Source organism: Passer montanus, unplaced genomic scaffold (assembly GCF_014805655.1).
Source record: "Passer montanus isolate IOZ18808 unplaced genomic scaffold, ASM1480565v1 scaffold10, whole genome shotgun sequence".
Lineage (NCBI taxonomy): Eukaryota > Metazoa > Chordata > Aves > Passeriformes > Passeridae > Passer > Passer montanus.
In genome coordinates, this window is record NW_024356505.1 from 38,368,503 (window position 1) to 38,380,995 (window position 12,493).

General features: G+C 40.9%; 1 protein-coding gene across 5 annotated transcripts in view; it reads left to right on the forward strand.

Moving 5' to 3' along the window:
- RHEB (Ras homolog, mTORC1 binding) overlaps window positions 1–12,493 on the forward strand; it is a 38,701-nt gene that overhangs the window by 19,655 nt on the left and 6,553 nt on the right. For 3 of the 5 annotated variants that reach the window (XM_039703220.1, XM_039703188.1, XM_039703209.1), the window contains exons 3-6: window positions 4,758–4,825; window positions 7,890–7,972; window positions 12,117–12,173; window positions 12,274–12,321. In XM_039703220.1, coding sequence (XP_039559154.1) covers window positions 4,758–4,825; window positions 7,890–7,972; window positions 12,117–12,173; window positions 12,274–12,321 — 256 coding nt within the window. Of the gene's footprint in view, window positions 1–4,757; window positions 4,826–7,889; window positions 7,973–12,116; window positions 12,174–12,253; window positions 12,322–12,493 lie in introns of all 5 variants that reach the window. The other 2 variants (XR_005626879.1, XM_039703199.1) reach the window with 2 other exon arrangements.

Genomic DNA, 12,493 nt, shown 5'->3' on the forward strand with positions numbered 1-12,493 from the left:
CACAACTTCAGCATTTCTGAACCATACAAAAATACCCTGTGGATGAATTTTGCTCTTATTTCACTCTCCTAGTCTGCACTGTGTGCTTGATCTGAATTCTAAGCATTGAGCATGTCCTGGCCATGAAGACTTGCTGGGAGGGGGCATCTTGAAAAGCCTTAACTTTTCACTTGGTTTCCTTCTTGTATGGAAAATAAACATCATTCATTTGGTGTAAGTCTTGTGATCTGTGGCGTGGTAGGAGGAATTTGCTTTCTGAAAGGTAGAGAATTGAAGGGTCCTTCTGACATCAGAAAATGTTGCTGGGAAGTAAAGGTTGAAAAGATAAAAGTTATGCCCTGGGGCTCAAAACAGTGGGAAATCTGTCCCATCTTTAAGCCCCAGAAGGCCTGGTAGAGATAATGTCTTAAAAATGCTTCTGTGAATAGCAGACAAGAGAACACATTGTAATTGAACACTAAAATTTAAAACTTACTGATTTTTTTAAAGACAGATGTGAAACTAATTTTAATGGGTTAAGTAAAAAATAATTCTTTTGACTTAGAATTTTTTTGTCATTAGGTTTTTTTTTTCTAAATAGAAATCTTTGTTCAGTGAAGTCTTTGGATGCTCCCAGCTGTGTTTCTGGTTCTGTGTAGGGTCATAAGATGCAAAGTACATGAGCAACTCTTAGACTTTTCCTAGCTTGTGATTTAACATCTGGTGGCAAAAAGGGTTGAAAAGTCCAGGTTCTTACACTGTGGACAGTGTTAGAGAATGTTGCTTTTTTCCAGGGCATTATAACAAGTTGTAAAACGTTTTCAGTTTCATCTGGTGGTTGGGTCTACACATGTAACAAAACTTGGACATTAAAAGCATACGTGGGAAAGGATAGTCTGGCCTGTGTGATTTCTGTGTTGTCTCCAGAAAATTGTTGTTGATAATTTGTTACATTATTCTACCAGCAGTGAAGAAAGCGTAGAAAGCTGCAGTGCTGTTGGTAATGCAATCTTCATAATTTTTGTTCTCAAATAATAAAACTTGCACAAAATGTTGACTGCAAAGCTAAATTGTATGTAAGGCAAGCTGTAATCATGCTCTTACAGAACAAGTTGTGTAGTTTATAAGCCTTGAGCAATAGGAGTAAGACTTAATATTGTAGAAATACCAGGTTTTAAGTATGAAAATTTCTGCCTTTGGAAGTGATAAAAGGAAAATAAGGTGCATCAGATTTTGCTCTATTGTTTGTAAAGGTTAGGACAGCTTCACTGCTACATTTTCCTTTGCTTATATTACATTTGCAGCAGAAAGATTAATTTATTTCTGTTAAGGGGCATGCTGAATTCTGTTCCTTCTACCAAACTTTTGTGTCAGGAAGAATAACTTGTATCCTGAGCAGCAGTGGATAGCAGTGGAGATCAGAGATAATTGCTTCAGGAAGAGACTTTCCCTGTCTGAATGTCCCAACAGGAGTGACATCTCAATGGGTGGCTATTTCTGAGACAGCCAGGTTGAGAAACGAGTGGAGCTGCTACTGCAGGAATGTTGGAAAGAGAAGAAATACCCTTGGAGAGCAGGAGTGTGTGGGCACTGGGCTGCATGGGGCTCTGCAGGCAGATCAGCTCACATGAACTAAGACCAGTGCAAATTAAAATGCAACAATTTTACAGGAATGAAAACTAGAACCTGAATTTGAAACTCAGATAGGTCAGAAGGATCAGGTAATGAAGATGTGCACTTAACTCCACCCACATCATCTTTGCAGGGATGTCTTGTGTTGCAAGTAAGATGACTTGAGTGCTCAGGTCTCAAATGTGTCCTCCAAAGCCTGCCTGGCTGCTTTTTGATTTTTGTTGCAGTTTTAGGGGGTCTTCTAGCACTGTTTTTCACAGCTCTGTGGTCTTCCTTTCTCCCCTAAATGCCTCACTAGCTCCCTAAGAAAAGGAACATCTTCCCCCATGCTTCCTACCTCCATCCCATGCTTTTTGATACAAACATGAGTAGGAGCATATTAGAAAGGAGCAGAGGGCTGGAGGACCCCTACTAGTGGAGGAGCTCCTGTAGGTTTAGGTGAGTCTGACAGAGAATCTTCAAGGCTAAACTTCTACACATGCCTTGGCAACTGCACTGGAAGGGTGAACTGTGCTTCTCTGGAGCTGCTGGTGAGCAGCCTTCTAAGGGGTGCAAGTGAGACTTCTGAGGAAAACTAAAAATAGCTCTCCTGCATCACACATCTCAGTGTTGTGAAGGATGTCCTGGTAGATTAGTGGCAGGCATTGACTTTGGAATGCAGGCAAGAAGGAGATGCAGGAGGTGGTGACCAAGGAACGCTTGTGAGGTGATTGAATTTAGCTACCAGCCATATTGTGGCAATGATGTTACCCTTTCTTTAGTATCACTGTTGATCTAAAGGCCTGCATTTCTTTGCCTGTTACTTTTTGGGTTTTTTTAATCTAGCATAATGGCTTGTTTCCACAGCAGCTGTCACGGAGTTGCACATACAAATAATTTCATTCATGCTGGTCTAATTACAATGTACTTTATCTTCAGGTAGCCATGATCACTGGAGTTGTGTTGCAAGGTGAATATATGTCCAAAAGCCATGTTCCAGTTGATGAGCAGTGTTTTGGAGATGCTCACATTATGATTTAATGTCAGGTCAGGTCTGCTGCAAAGTGTCTTTGGCCTACTAGGAAGAGCCAAATTGTGCAGGAATTGTATTGTTTGTCTTGTGCACAAGCACAGCAGAAGTCCTAGGATGATAGGTGATGGAATTGGAAGTGAACATTTTGGCTGGATCAAGGGGACCAGGTTTTTCACAAAATTAAATTCTTAACTAGGAATGGTTTTAAAAAGCTTCAGCAAAGAAATGGAAGTCAATAGTTGCAACTTCATCAAAGCAGATTTGTCTTCACACAGTGGGCTGTGCTTAGTGCTGCAAGGCTCTGCTCTGTACTAACAGCATTCCTCACCAGGCTGTGCTGACTCCTTCACTGTTTCCCTTCTCTCTCTGTCACACTGTGCTTTCAGTAAAGATGATGATGACATCATTGCTGTGTCTCTTCCAGGCTTTTAGAATAGTCTGAAAAAACTGTCTGACCCTTTTTAAATATTAACTTCATGATGCCCTTGAAGTTACTTTGACTGCAGATGCTTTGATGTGTATGTGAAGTGTCAGGAGACTGGAGAGGCTGTTACTTGCCCACCTGTAAAGGCAGTGTGTCTCCAGAGGAGTCTGTTTTCCCTCTGACTCCAAGCAGTGATATTGTATATAGCAGCACTGCCTGCTAATACCTGTTCAAGCAGTTTGTCCCCATCACAGCATTCATCCAAGGCAAAGAGCCATTGTGGATCTGTGTTTCAGAACCTAAAACTTCCAGTTGTTTGCAGCAATAACAGCAGCATCCAGATTTGAGGGCAGCACATGTGCTAAAGCAGCTTTCTTAGGGGATAACCAGGGTAAGGCAGGAGCTTTCTTTGAGGCCACATTTCAAATGTCATTTGCTGATTTTGTAATGGAAACTATAGGTACACTTTACACTGTTGATTTAGATGTTGTTAGGTTGGCTTTGCTGTTTGAATTGCTCCTTTTTTTTGAGGATTGGATTTATGAGGTGGGTTGAAACCTCCAGTTTCAGCTATTTCAGCCCACTTATTCAAGATAATGCTGACATTGTGGGCACTTGACAGAGGGACAAGCTTGGGCTGGGAGGAGGAAAGTTGGCCAACTCCATCTTCTTGAGGCGTGGGCAGGGACTGCACAGCGGGGTCAGAACGTTCAGCTGTGCAGCTTTGGGAGGCTGTTGGCCAGCTCAGCTCACCTCAGTGACCTGTTCATCTGACTCTGTTTCCCTGCTCATCACTGCAGTGGCAGATGAGGTTTCTGAGGACTGCTGCTAGTTGGGAAAACCATCCCAACTGGAGGATAACACAGACTTTAGTCAGTGTGTCAGTACTGTCCAGCAGTGGTGTCTGGAGTGTCTCGAAGGCCACATGAGACTTCCAGAGCCAGGTTTGTGTGCTCTGGTTGGGACATGATTCCTGCAGGAGCTGTGACACTGTTTGCTTTTGCAGTTACATAACACAAACACTGGGTAAGATTCCTCGGCTCACAGCACGTTGGCATTTCATGAATCCGAGGAAGAGCAGCAATTCTCATCACTTTTAGGGACTGAATGTACTTTGTGACTGGGGACTGCATAGGCTGGTAGCTGCAGCAAATGTGAAAGTAACATGGTGAACTTAGCTAATTGTCATCATTTGGTTTAATATAATCATAAGTTCTGTGTGTTTTAGCCCTCAGCGATTTTTCCTTTTTTCAATCCAGATCACTTACTTCGTGATATTTACATTTAGGAAATTGATCTTGCTAAACTGTTTGGTAACCAAGGAGAAGACCCTGTAATAAGTTCAAACTTAGCTTTGATGCCAGTTGAATTTAAGTGTCTTGTGTTACAAGACAAGATTATGATTGTCTGGATCTTGTAGAAATGCATGTAAATCCTTTTTATTCCTCTTGTTCCCTCTTTTACTTAAGAGCAAAGAATGAACTGCTGCATCCAGAGTGAGAATCATCTGAAATCTTAAATTCAGTTTCTGAGTTTTGCCACCTGCAATAGACTATTGCATCTGATTAGCCTTTTATTGCTACTTAAAAACCTGTAACTGGAGTTCTTTTCTTCATGTCTTGGCTGATGATAGCACAGATTACTGACTTCTGATCTCTTCCTTGTAATTCTGTGTGTAATTCTGATCTGTTTATGTATTTCTTGTTCTAGCTTTTACAAAACTGATCACAGTAAATGGCCAAGAATATCATCTTCAGCTGGTTGACACTGCTGGCCAGGTAAGTTAGCTTTCTTTGAATCTTTCTTCTAAGTTATGATAACAGGTATTGATATTCCTGTTGAGCTAAGTTAGTAGTGACTGTGCGTTCAGAGGTGAAAGTTAACTTAAAAATGGTCCTGACTTGTTGTTTAGTCACTAAAGAACTTTTTCTGTAGCATTTATTTAAAGGTTTTTGTTTGTTTTTTTACTGGGTTGGGATTTTTTTCCCTATCTATTGAATAAGTACCTAAAAAAGGGAAGAGGAGACTACTGTAACTCTGATGTCCCAAAAGTTCATCAGTAATGTATAATATTTACAGAGTAAATGAGCAGTCTTGCTTTAGATGAAAAAGGGTGCTTCAGTGAACCATAGGGAAATTTTTCATAGCTTTTTAGTATTTGTCTGCTCCAGCTACGCCACCATGACTTGTATCCATGGAGCAGTCATGGGGAGCAGACGGATTCATGTGGGCGGTACTCAGTGAGTTAGCAATAACCTGCTGCAGTGTGTCTGCATTTTACCGCGATGGCTCACGCGCGCGTCCGAGCTGCGCGTAATGACGGGTGAGCAGAGGGAGCACGTGTCCTGCAGCGTGCTGGGCAGCTCTGGGAGGTGCAGCTATTCCTTATTTACAGGTACAGGGGGTCATTACACACTGCTGCTTGGCTGGACCCATGCACAAGAGTGCTGTGTCTGTGGAGAGACTCTATATGAGGGAGAAAACTCATCAGGGACCACTAATTAGACCCCTGTATTTTTATCCTAATTTTTTTTTTCTTTGCTTACATGCTCTTGCCTTCCATGATCTCATACTATGCCTTTGGGTTTTTCCAAACCATGAGTAGTGGTAAACAATGTTAGTGTTGTAAAATACACTGCCACTACTTAAGGCTTTAAAGCTGCAGGATACCTGCTCATAGCTGTGAGACTGGTCAGAGGGGTTGTAACTTTCTAGGTATGTTTGATTGCTTTCTTGGAAGAGAGCTGTGACTGGGGACTAGCCATGCTGTATTTCTGTGGTGTCAGCCCTTGGTGCTCATCAGCAGCGTGTGTAATCACTCAGAGGTGTCTGAGCACAGCACTGGCCACAGGATTGCTGGATGGGGAATGCTGTGCAGAGGAGAGGGGCAGGCTGAGGAGTGAGAGCAGCAGAACGAGCTCCATGGGTGTCACTCAGTGCCATTGTAAGTGCACTTGCATTACAGCTCTGATTGTGTAGCACAGTGATAAAAGAAAAATTCCTCTTTGAGGAGGAAATTGCCTTCTGGGAAGGCAGTGTGACTCACCACTAACATACCTCTGTTGCTGGGGATTGATTTAATGTTATACAGTATTGGGGAACCTAAATAGCTGCTTTCCCAGCCTGTGGATTTTCAGATTTAATTCTTCATGGAACGATTTGAACTTTGATTTCTGGCACACGGGGTTAGAGTGGGGAGATGATGTTGGATCATGGAAGGTGTGGCTTGGACAGATTTCTTTCTCAAGTCTCTTGCTTAATGGCCCTTAGGGAGTCCTCATGTGTATACAGCACAGCAAGAACTATATTGCAGATTTGTTAAATACTTTTGAAAACATGGATATGGCCTGAAAAGTTGTAGCAATGTTGTTTTATCACTTGACAGATTTCTTAATTTGACCCATAAGTTTCAATGAGCATCACAGCTTTCCTTCCATCTCCTAATGAGCTAAAAATAAAGTCATGAATTAGGAACAGTTGAGATTATGGCACTTATTTTTCTTGGTATTCATCCTCTATCCTGTGCCTCTACTTTTCTGGTTATTTACTGAGCTTTGTGCAGTTCAGTCCAACAGGGGTCTTGATACAGGGTCACAGAAGAGGAGCGTAAAGGGAAATCTTACCTAACACCAAATTCCAGCTGGGGCAGTCCTGGGAAATTCCGGGTAAAGTCAAGCCACTACAGAGTTGCACTTTCACCTTTTTTACACAGACTTAGCTCAGATCCCTTCTGTATTGACTTTGGGATTTCACGTCCAACTGCAGTGGCACTTTGGCATTTCAGGGAAGATGGGGGAGGGCTGCCCTCTGTAGCAATAAAGGCAAGTAAGAGCAGCTTTTGCCAAGTGTTATTCTTTCAAACTTTTTTTGGCTGGATCTGTGAAGTTGATTTATAAAGAGTTTTTCCTCTTCTGCCAGTGAGGGAAGTTTGATTCCTTTTGGGTGTCTCAGATTTAAGCTATGTGATTGCAGTGCTCCATCTGTTCAGCCATGACAATAACAGAGAGGTTATTTGATCTTCAGCTAAAATTAACATCTTCAAAAGCAAAAGTTTAACAATTTGAGAACTCATACATTAGGAAGTATGGCTCTTGTCAAAATGGAAATGTTTCCTGGGAATGTCTGTTGGAACAGGTTTTTAACCTTGGAGTCACAGTATTTGTGTTGCATTACCTGCAGTATATCAGTCTGTTTTGTTTGCCTATTTGGTCAGTCCCTTTTCTAGAGGGGTAATAAATTCACTGAGTAAGTTTCTGGTGGTTTTGTCTGGTTTTCTATTTATGTAAACACTTGTCCTATAATGTAAACTTGCAGTTGTCATAAAGCAAATAATAACTGTATTTTTTGCACTTGATAAGCATAAGTTAGTAAGCCACAATTATTCACTTCCTACCAGATTCCTTAGGTAATTTAGATGTGATCAGTGTCATTTGAAATTACAAACTGCTAGATCTTTTCGTCAGCTGTTGAAATTAAAATTTTGAAATGTATCACCAGCAAGATAAGAGGCATAATTGCTAATTAGTGGTGGGACAGAGTGGATGTTTTGTACTAATACAAACAGATAATTAAGCAGGATAAGAGGATTGGGAAGAGCTTCAGCTCATCCATAGTCTTAGAGGGAATAAACCATTAAAGCTGTAGATTAAATTTTGGAGTATACAGAGGGACTTATAGCCTTCTCTAGGTTTCCTAAAGATGCTGCTTGTGACATTATGATAAAAAAATCTGAAAGTACTGCCTATACAAAAGGTCTATGACCAACTTACCTGATGGTGATCTCATAGCATCAAAGTCTGAACTGTGGCACCCTTAATTTTAACTGCAGTATTCCTTCCACAGGATGAATACTCCATATTTCCTCAGACGTACTCCATAGACATCAATGGCTACATTCTTGTTTATTCAGTCACGTCAATAAAAAGGTAATAAAATCTGTTTGTGTTCTTCTCTTTAAATATTTTCTGGGTTTAGCTCCTGCCTCTGCTGTACTTTGTGTGATTATTTCAATTAATCTTTCTCCTTTAGAAGTATAGTAGGAGTGAATATTAATGTTTTATCAGATATGTCCCCTTGGACCCAAATGTCACAGACACTTTGCAGACTAGTGTGCAAGGTACCACGTAAGAAATGAGACAGTGTTAAACTACATTGTTTTGAGGTGTAAGAAGTACAGAGGATCATTACAGAAGTGAGTTCATTGCTCTTGCATCAGATAGAAAGGCAGACATAAATACAAAGCTGAAGGGCACTGTACATTTATGTGAAGTACCCAGTTAGTCACTAGATCATTCCTTCAGCCTTGTAGCTTTTTACAGTGCTGAGATTCCTTTGACTTCTTGTATGGAATTGTCCTGGTTAACCATAGAAATCCTCATATAAACAGCAATAGGTGACTTCTGGACTGTAAACCCTCTCCTGGCATGCTGCAGCAAATAATCCTCCCTGAAGGTTGTCCCAGAGTGTCCCTCTTGTTCTTGCTGTTCCCTGTCCAGTCCATCATACCTGGTGTCACAAGACACATCAGCCTCTGTGTGGCTTTGTCATCTTCTGTTATTTCCTCCCTTCCTCTGGTCATCTTGCTTTGTTTAAATAATGCTTATCCTTGAGCAGGTGTTGATTGTCTAATATTGTACAACATCTTTATTAGGTCAGCTGAAATTTTCTGAAATTTTTGTTTGAAGAGAGTGATTAAGACCCTAGATCTTTCAGTCTCATCAAGTACAAGAGAAATTGATGCTTCCCTTTTACTTCAAGGCAGTTAATCAGCTTTTTACAAGTGCTGAAGTGTTTCATATATTTTCCTCTGAATCAAACAAAACTGATCATTTCAAGCTCTTTGATAGACTGTCATAAAATACAGGTAAAGCAACTTGCCTGTTGGCTCTTTTTCTTTCTCAAAGGAAAGATATAGTCTGGTTACAAATTTCTGCTGCTTGCAAGGTCTTTAATGTTGAACAGATTTCACAGTTCTTCATTATTGGTTTTCATCTTCAGTTCTGAAGTAGAGAAGGGCAAGCACGTTGTTAAGCTTTTATGTGTGTCTAGAGATACTAAACTACCAAACTCTCTCTGGGTCTGGGTTTTTAGTGAGAGGTTCAGTGTTGGTGCTGGGTAACTTGTATGAAATAGGAGTCAGTATTCTCTACTTAAGTAGACAATGCTCCACTCCCAAAGCAAATACAAAAAAGTTCACTGATAAATGGGTGCTGTGAGGACAGAAGTAAACCAGTGTACATCACTCGGGATTCTGCAACCTGTGCTGTTCCCTGCTTGGCAGCTAAAGGGCATGTTCTTTCTCAGCTGCTCCAGTTGTTGCCTTGTGATGTTTTGAGCTCACCAGATGAAGAAATGAACATGTTTTCTGTGGTAGCATTCAATCAGTTAAACCAAGTTACGGTTAAAATACAAACAGGAAAGACGAGGTTAAGGCTGTAGGTCAAAAGTCTTTTCATCAGTATTTAGGCTTGATCAGTTTATACCAAGTTTTTATTGTTGTTGTTGTTTCTTCCTTAAAATTTCAAAGTGTCCATGGTCCTGTCTTGTTCAATTCTTGATGTCCTGTATCAAGGCAGTGTTTAGGTGGTAGGAAAGATCCTCCACAGTACTCTGGTAGCTTCGATGGCTTGCCCAGACAATGAGATCAGTCTTCATCTGTCCTGACTTCTGTCAAAGTGTGTATATTGATCCAAATATTGATCCAGCTGGGTGAGAGCTTTGACAGCAGACTTAATAGAAATGCTCTTTTTAAAGTTAGCAGCTTCCCTGCTAACCTCCAGTGGGAAGTTTAAATAGGACTTGAATGAAAGCTAATGCCCTACATTTTTTATATTCCCAGGCTCTCAGCAGCAAGGTTACTGGAAGGCTTTTGCTCTAGTTCAGCTTAATTAAATTCCAATTTTGTATCTTGCTCTAGGTTCCATGATTTTGTGTAACACATTTATCTGACAGCTAGTAATGGGTTTTTTTTGTATTTCACACATTGAGTTGTTTGTTGTAACCCATTTGGTTGACAGAACTGGAAGGGACCTCTTACAGTCTCCAAATCTCACAGTTTCACAGCTTGATGTGATGGTGCTATTTTTGGATTGGTCAGTCCTTGCTCCTTTTTGTCCTTGCTCCTTTCAACATTATTAATTTGGGAAGCTTTCTAGAACATTAATTGGTCGAGCCAATTTCATTCCTGGCAGTTCTTAGCAACTTGTTTCTGTGTCAGAATTGTGTTGGAGTTTAAATAGCACTTCTCCTGTGGTTTCCATCTTGGTCTGTTAACAAGGATCAGCTTTTTATTTGTAGTATTTTCGTTTAAAAAGGAAGGTTGTGAGCAATCTCAGACAAGCAGATAGGTACCCAAAGTGGGGCAATGGAGAGCCCAGGTTCAAGAGCACCTGGCAGCACTGTACAGGGCAGCCTGAGGCAAGGACTCGCCAGGGTGCTGTGCTGTGCTGTTCTTCTGGCTTAGCTGGAAGCAACACACCTAACAGGGGAAAGGAAACAGTCATTGTACTGTTCTAGGGATTCAGTTAGCCTCTGGCTAGGGTGCTAAGATTTTTTTCCTGTTGCTTCAGACTGAGAAGCAGTTTTGTGGTCTGTAGCAGATGGGTTTTTTGGTAGCATTTTTATTCTTTCAGTTTGCCGGGTCATGTAGTTCTGTGTGTACTGATGCCTCTCAACTGTCTCAGCCAAGCTCCATTTAACTTATTTTCTTAATTATCATCATCAAAGATGAGTTCTCAAGACTAGAATTTCACTGATACTCTTTCAGCATAAGCTCCTTATGTCCCTAAAGTCCTTTCATTGATTTCACATTTTTCATTGATTCCATGTTTTCCACAGTGTAATCTGTAGTATCCTACTTGAGTTCCCAGTAGCAATTCGTGCCAGACTAACTCATGCTTCTGTTTACAAAGAACTCACTTTCTTGACAGGATACACTGAAACTATTAGCTGAGCATGGAGAAGCATTGTGTTCCACACAGCCTCAAATATTACTGCTAGAGTCAGACAAATTGACCTGCTTGACAGAAAATCCATCCTAAATGTGGTAGAGTTTATTGTTCTAGAAGGGAGAGGTTTTGCTGCTTTGAATGGTTTTTAGGCACCAGGTCTTTGATTGCTCTGAGCTGGAAGTGTGTTTGAGTGCTGCTCTATTTTTAAGAGTTTCAGTTCTAATTGAAATGCAGTGCAAGTCAAGACACTGCCTGTAGCTAGCAACCTCAGAAACTGGAAAAGCTTTGGTCCCTTTTCTGTTGTCTAGTTGCGTGTCTCATCCAGACCCTATGCCTCTCTTAAATCCAAGTTGTGTACTTCATGTACCAGCATTTTTTCCGTGGTGTAACCAGAGGAGTGCAACATCTGCTCTTCAGCCCCCTTTATAGCTCGTTCTCAAAAGTACTGAATGTCAAATGCAGTGGATTTGTTAGTGAGCTTTTTGACTTGATATTCTACAGTACTGCTTCTTACCTCCTGTCATCCAAATTTCACCTGCGTGGCAGGGGAACAGACAAAGAGTATTTGAATAATCACTGTTCCAGTGCCATCTTGCAGATCAGTTTATTCACTTTCCGTAGAAAATTAGAATTTTGGCTCCTTTTGGCTTTTGCATAAATAAAATTTAGTAATTATGTATGAACTAAATGTTCATTAAAAACAATGAGTGAGCTTGCCTAACTAATTACTTTTTCCTCCAGGTTGCTTTAATTTGACATACTCATCCAGGATTGTTAGACTGCAGCAGTTAAATTTCTCACTGCAGATACAAACCAGATGAGAGGTGGGAGGGACTTGGGGTGATTCTGTGTTAGATGCATCAGTGCTGGGTAATGTTATTTATTTCTGCAAATACCATAACTGGGGAGGCTGTAAGGGTAGGCTCAGGCTGGTCTCTGCTGCTGCTGGGACCAGTCTGCTGTTGTTACACAAACGGGTAAGACTGTTCAGCATCTGTGTAGTTGTGCATACATAGAATAAGTTTTAAACACAACCTACATATGCATTCAATTGCTTGTGTATTGGGTATTGAGGATAAACATCAGAGTGCATGTGTGACTTCATCCCTTTATTTTGCAGTTTTGAAGTGATAAAAGTTATCCATGGCAAGTTATTGGATATGGTGGGAAAAGTCCAGTAAGTAGTGACACTTTCATCTCATTTCATTGCAGGCATGTTGCTAGTGCTTTGTTCAGTATACTGTAACTGTTCTGAAGTTCTGAACTTTCTTTCACAGAATACCCATTATGCTGGTTGGAAATAAAAAAGACCTGCATATGGAACGGTATGTGAACTCCAGAATGTGAGAAATGCAAGGCAGCAGCCTGCATTCCTGTGGCTGCAGCGTGCTGGGTTTGTTCTTGGCTTTCCAGAGCTAAAATCAAATTGGAGGTTAAAATAAGTTACTGGCAAATGACTCATGTCCAGAATGTGAACTACGAACCATGAACTTCTGC